Source organism: Gossypium raimondii, chromosome 2 (genome assembly GCF_025698545.1).
Source record: "Gossypium raimondii isolate GPD5lz chromosome 2, ASM2569854v1, whole genome shotgun sequence".
Taxonomy (NCBI): Eukaryota; Viridiplantae; Streptophyta; class Magnoliopsida; order Malvales; family Malvaceae; genus Gossypium; species Gossypium raimondii.
In genome coordinates, this window is record NC_068566.1 from 30937490 (window position 1) to 30945132 (window position 7643).

At 27.2% G+C, this 7643-nt stretch overlaps 1 protein-coding gene across 1 annotated transcript; it reads left to right on the forward strand.

The window, feature by feature from the left end:
* Positions 1-1949: 1949 nt before the first annotated feature.
* Positions 1950-2420, forward strand: LOC105788141 (uncharacterized). Its single transcript, XM_012614888.2, has one exon. It carries the CDS (start codon positions 1950-1952, stop codon positions 2418-2420), a length of 471 nt encoding a protein of 156 aa, XP_012470342.1.
* The last annotated feature ends 5223 nt before the right edge of the window (positions 2421-7643 follow it).

The window sequence follows — 7643 nt, forward strand, 5'->3', positions numbered from 1 at the left end:
AAATTAGTCTTTTTAATCCTTATACTTTATTAAAAAATAAGTTAATCCAATTGTTGCTAAACAAATCAACTTGAACTGTTAATTGTTTTGCTAATTTGTTGCGTATAAATTGTTGAACTGCTAATATTGATTAATTTTTATATAAATCATTAAACTATGATTTTCGAGTTAGAGAATTAACTTCAAATTTTAACACTGTTGTCCAATTAAATTAATTTCTCAATTTTCGCAAATTACGACAATTAAATTCATACATTTTATTGGGAGGCTTAAGTAAAAGAAAGCCTTCGGTAAAAAATCAATTAAACTAACTTTTCAACTTCTATAAAGTATGATAGTTAATTGTTACAAATTATAGTAACTAAAATTTTAATTTTAATAAAATAAAGGATGAAATTCATAATTTGATTTCTTTTTCATGGGAGGCTTAAGTAGAAAAGGAAAGCCTTCCGGTGAAAGGGTTTTACATTTTACTCTTTATTTGATTATTTTAAATCTCATAAAATACTTTTTATGAAAGTAAATATATAATAAATATTTAAATTTATTTTTATATGATAATTAGATCTATTTTATTATAAATTAATTCAATTAATAAAATAAAATTTACATGAATAAGTAAAATATTTTCATTAATAAAATTATTATTTAAAATAATATAATTTTAATAAATAATAATTTATTAATTTCATAAAAACATATATATAAAATAATTTTTTATTATATACCTATTTTAATTGAATGTCCTTAATAATTATTTTCTTATACAATAATTCACTTTACTATCACCGTTATGAGAACATTTAAACATATATCACACCACTAGTTCTATTATTATTAATAATCTCACTGCTCATCCAAACTTAATTACCATACATTTAAATTTAAAGCAATGAGATAAAATTGTAAACAATAATAAACTTAAACATTGAAAATATTCACTTATCATGTTTTAAAATCACGTTAGAAAATGTATTCAATATATTTTAAAGGGTTAATATATACGGAGATACCTGAACTTGGCAATATATACCTATTTGGCATCTAAACTTTATTTTGGACCTAATCGGTACCTAAACTTGAAGATCGTAAGCCAACTTGGTACTTTTTTTAAGTACCTGAATAATGCGGTTAAAATATGCCGACGTGGTGATGGCAACCAATAGCATGGTGATATGTGGCAGCCTCACATTTTAACGCGTGACAAAAAAATAAAAAAATTTATAATTTTTATAAATTGTAAAGATTTTTCTTTTTGCCACGTGTCACCACTCACTATGCTATTGGTAATCAGTGCCATGTCAGTGTATTTTAACGGTATTAGTTAGATATCTAAACAAAGTACTAAGTTGGTACCTAACTAGCATTGTTAAAATATGCAAACATGGTGTTGGCGACCAATAGTATGGTGATATGTGACAACCTCACATTTTAACTCGTGGCAAAAAAATAAAAATAAAATTATAATTTTATAAATTTTAAATTTTTTTTGTCATGTGTCACCACTCACAATGATATTGGTTGTCAGTGTAACCTCAGTGAGTTTTAAAGTTGTTAGTTAAGTACCTAAACAAAGTACCAAGTTGGCTTATCATTTTCAAATTTAGGTACCAAATAGTTATAAGTTGCCAAGTACAAGTACAAGTATCATGGTATATGTTAAAATTTTTTAAATCACTAAAAAGATTAAATTGCTATTTTTTAAAACCAAAGAGAGTGAGGGCTACAAAAGCATATAATCTATAGCAATTTAACCAATTGTCAAGTTATCCCTTTCCTTCAAACAGGGAATCCCATTGAAATCCTTTGATTTCAATGGAAGGAACTTCTTTATTCCATCAAACAGTAGTTTTTGGCCTTACATCTACTCTTATATCTTAATGTTTTCAGTTTGAGTTTCAACTCCAAATCACATTTTCTTCGTCAATCCTACAACCCCACCTTCAACAATGCCTCTCGAAACAAACAAGCCCGATCAGTCCAACGTTGAAGGAGGTAAACAAAGACACTTCAACAAAGAAATCAAAGACATGGTCTCTTCCATAACTCGCCGCGTAACCGGTATTCATAAACCCGGTTCGAGTCACCGCAGAGGTACCGATGACGACGAACATAGCGTGGGAATTATCACGCTTGCTGGAAACAACGTTGGAGCCACAATGCGAAGCGAGTTGGACGAGAAATCCAGTCCTCAATACAGGATTTCAGTCGGAGACGATGAGGCTGATGCGATGAGTACCTATGTGAACAGCAATTTCCAAGCTGTTAACGATTCGATCATGCTCGGAAGCAGCTACACTGCCAATGATCCAGGAGTCCATTTGGACATCTCGGGTGTTGGTGAACACGAGGGCAAGAAACCAGCAGATAAGACAAGGAGAAGGGGAAAGGAAAAAAGAGAAGGATTCCTCCCAAAGTGAAGGGTGACTCGTAAGTTAATGCATAAAATAAAATCTTTGTATTGCTTTACTATATCCAAGATTATGTTTGCATGAGAGCATATGTATGTAAAAGGTGAAGTATTTCCATAGCATAGTTATGTCTTCCATATAGATACCATTTGGCTTGTATTGCTAGCCAAGGTCTTGGGTGTCAAACATACAAATAATGATGAAAGTGTTGGAACTTTCAAGTTCATATGTTGGTTTTTTTTAGAAGTTGTTTGAGTTTTAACTCAAAAATCACTATCAATTAAAACTTGATTTCGATAAATAATCTTGAAGCATTCTTATTTTGACCAATATTTTAAGATTTGGTAAATAATGAATCTTAAATTATTGACAATAAGATTCAATAGAGATGTTTCAAAGACCATTATTTAAATAAAATTATAAATTATTCCCAAAAGTATAAAATATTTTAAGATTATTTTATCTTAATATGGATCACATTTCTTGTATCAAGAATTTTTGGAATGTGTTTTTTGGACCTGTCAATATCATCCTTCCTTATGAGAAAATGAATAGTCTAAATATTTTAGAATTTAACTTTTTTAAATGCTATTAGCTAGTCCATATTATTAAAACAATTAACTACTCTCATTAAGTGAATTTTTTTAAATGGATTTATAGTCAACTGAATACTTAAAAGTTGTTTTTAAAAGGATAAATCATATTTTGACCCTTATTTTTCCATAAAATATCTATCATAGTTTCTCACTAAATCTAGACTTGCAATAAAAATGAAATTAATTAATCATAAATTATTTAATTAATAATTAATTTAAATAGGAAACCATCTTACAAATCTCATCTTCTCATCTAAATCCTCAAATGGAAAATCTTGAAGTGTGATATAAAGAAGTTATTACTTCTAACCAAAATTATATGAGAAATAAGAGATAAGTGAATACATAGCACAAATTGAGAGAATAATTTTCATTTTGCTTGATATATTACAAGTCTTGTACACATCTCCATTTATATGCTTTCTAACATAAATACATGTAGAAAACAATTTTTGAGATCATATACAAAACTTGCTAATAGCATTTATTAACCATAATTAAGATGAACTTATAAAATTTTTAAATCATTTTATGTTGTCAAGTAAAATTAATAATTTTAATGTAAAAATTAATAGGTTTTAATGCACAATTTGACCTCAAATTTTAATCGTTTCTTATTTTGGTACATAAACTATCATTATATTACTTGATTCAATTCAATTTTATAACTTTGTCAAAATATTCTATTGATATGTGGTGCCAATCAAAATGCGTCATGGTTCTTATAACCAACACTTAATGTTCATGATTATTAAAATTGATATATATATTCCAAAATATATAAAGAAAAATTTCTTTAAAAAGATTAAATATTTTTAAAAATATACCATTGACTTTGAATACCGTGATCAATGTTAACCAAGTGTTGATCATGGGTTTTTACAAAATTATTATAAAAAATAAAAATAATCAAAATATTATAACTTTTTTATTTACAAAATATACCAAAAAAACAAAACTGCAATTTTAAAATTTTATAATTATATTTTTTCAATATTTAAATTTTTCATTTATATGCCCTGCATTTATTATGTGCATTTCTATTAATTATCACTTAACTAATATTAGATTTAATTAAAAAAATTAATAGAAATACTGTGCATGCCTTATTGAAAACCGTAAGTAATAATAAACCGATCACCCATAAATATAACCCAAATAGAAAAATAAATTATAATTATAAACTATTCTCATCAAATTTAGTAAATTTTTAAATAAACTATTCTCATCAAATTACCAAAATAATACATAAAATGCTAATTAGTTTATACTTTTTAAATAGCTTTACTTTAGGTAAAATATATTTACTTTAATAATAAAATAAAGGGATTTTATGAGTAAAAATCATAGATTAAGAGCTTATTTAACTACAAAAATAGGTTGAGGGCTTGTTTATTAAATAAAAAAGGTGAGTTGAAGGGGAATAAAAATAAAATAATAAATAAGGAGGGCTTAGAAGGCAATTAGCCACATTTCAATTTTCGTGCGCCCCACACGTACTGCAGCAATTCACTTTCAAAATTCAAAAATGGTAAATTTGCATGTCAGGTTCTTGAAACTGCAGATAGTTACATTTTAATCCTTTGGCACCATTGGTGCCGCCAATCTCTTTGGCACCTTTGGTGCCGCCACAGGTTTTTTTTTTGCAGGTTTTTGTTTTTTTTTGGTATATTTTGGTAAATAAAAAAATTTATAATATTTTGTAAATAAAAAAGTTATAATATTCTGGTTATTTTTATTTTTTATAATAATTTTGTAAAAACCCGTTGATCGCCATTGATCGACTATTGGTCAAATTTTTAAAAATTATATATATTTTTTGCAATTTTTTTGAAATGATTTGTTTTTTTCTAGAACTTATATTTGTTTTTCAATTACTAGAACATATACTTTTTTAGTTATTTTTATTTTTATTTATTTTGAGGGTCCCTTATTAAGAAAATATATTTTTAAATATTATTACAAAATTTCTAGAATACACATTTAAGGAATTTTTGAGGTTTTTGTAATTTTATAAATCTTAACTAGTTTTTTTACAAAATTTCGAAATTTTTATATATTGTTTTGATTTTTTGAACTTAAATTTATATATTTAATAAATTTCTAAAATTTTAATTTTTAAAAAATTGAATTATTTTTATGTTATACATATTGTTTTTTAAATACAATTTACATAATTCTTGAAAATTCATGAATGCAACGTGGCGCTTTCTAGCAACATGTGTCAATGCTTGTTTGTTGTTTTATGCTATGGGCTAAATTATATAATAAAACGATAGTTTAAGAATTAAAGTGGAACAAAAAATTTTAAGTACCAACATAAAAAAAAAAAAGTATAGTTAAATGTAACGATCTATAGAAGATTATGAAACATAAATAAAAAAGATAGAATAGAATTAAGAGAATTTGTTAACTCAAGAATGCAAAAAAATATAGTGTATTAGTATTTATATTAGGGGTGAGTATTCGATCGAATCGAGTAAAAAAATTTTGAGTTAATCGAGTTGGCGAATCCTATTTTAGCAATTGAACTCAATTTGATTGTTTTTCGAATTGAATCAAATCGAGTCAAAAAATTTCAAGTTAAGTTGAGTCGAGTTAACGAATCTTATTATTTATACTCAATGTTGCGTTTACATGGACTGATTATTTAACTAGTAGACGAAGTACAAGATTATTTAACTTGATAAATAATATAATGGTTTGCATTTTAACTTAATGAGTAAACATTTATCAAAATGAAGTAGTTTTGCCTTTTAACTTAATGGTTTTGACTTTTAACTTTAGAAAAGGTAAACATTTATCAAAACGACATAGCTTTGCCTTTTCTTATTTGGATTTTCTAATAACTCGAATTGTGTAATTCATATTCGAGTTAAACCAAAAAACTTAAAATTTATACGAGTTGATCCGAATAACTTGACTAACTCAAATAACTCGAACTATTTAATTCAAAATTTGATTTTTTTATTGAGTTTTTCGAATTGAATCAGATTTTACTCACCCTTAGTTTATATACACAAAAATAGGGAAGTAGCTAACATGTGACAAACTATAATTGCATAGCTAACTACTAACTAACATTTGTTGAGTCATTAACATTTACCCAACTACAGTATGCTTTTGTTGTTTAGTCAAACCCAAACATTAAAACAACTGCAGTCTCTTGTACTTTCAAATTGTCTCTAATCTTGCAAAATGACAAAGCATGTAAAATTTTTATAAGAATGTCTGCAACCTGATCTTGATAAGGAACTTGGCAAACAAGCAACTTGCCTATTATTACTTGTTCTCAAACAAAAACTAAATCAAGTTCGACATGCTTGAACTTAGAGTGTAAAATTGGATTTGATGAAACTGCCATAACACTAGAGTTGTCATACCATATCATTGACTTGTCATAAAGAGGCATATGTAACTCACCAAGCAATGATTCCAGCCACATAATGTCAGGTATAGCAAAAGCCACATAATGACAATGGACCAAGATACACTTGTTTTTGGGAGCACTACGTCACAAGATTTCCATAAAAAAGGAACAAGCAATAACCTATAATCAATCGTCGATCATCAACATCGAGCCCCTAGTTGTCATCAGCAAAAAAAAAATAGAGAGGGGATCAACAAAAAAAATGAAGACCAAAATCCACGGTGCCTTTTAAGTAATGTAAAGTCCTCTACATAATTACATTATGTGTATCCAAGGATGCCTACATGAATTGACAAACTTTGTTGATACTAAAAGCAAGCTCATGCATGGTAATGACTTTGTATTGTATTGAAGTGTACCAATTATACTACAATACTCTTTTTTATTTTCAATAGGATTCCTAATATAGTGCTAAGTAGTTGACAAGTACTTATCATGGGAGTAGGCATGCCATTGTCTTTATCCATATGACTATTTGCCAACAAGTCAAGAATATACTTACCCTAACCAAAAATTAGCCCACCATCATTAGTATATGGGTCACCTCAATACCCTAAAAATAGTTCAATATTCCCATAGCCTTAAGAGAGAATTCATTATTCAGATGTTGTACAACAGTATCAATCTGATCATCATTGTTGTCAATAATAATGATATCATTAATATGGACTAAGACATACATATAAACACCATCAACAACTCTTACAAACATAAATGCATTTGATTTAGTTAACTGAAAACCAATAGATAAAAGAAAGAGTTTAGTGCTTGCCTCAAATCGTATAAAGCTTTTTAAAGCTTGAAACTAATGGTTTTCCATCTGCTTCTTGTCGAATTAGCCTAGGGGTTGTTCCATATAAACCTCTTCATGTAATTTACCATTCAAGAATGTATTGTTTGTTAGAGTATGCCCAAAGATCAATCATGAGATGGTTAAAATAACATACTTGATTTATCATGTTTATTAATATAAGGTGTTACCATTATTATTTCAGTTTCTTTTCTGTGTGTATAAATAAACTGTTTCATAATAATGTCCTGAGAATAATATGATTATTCTTAAAATATCCTTAGTAAAGTATTATTGTTGGATAGGACAACGATAATGCATTAAGACTAACATGCAGTTGATTGATGATAAAGAGTTGTCATTGATATGGAATGTCAGAATCGATGCATGAATATGTGTGTTAGAGAACAACATAT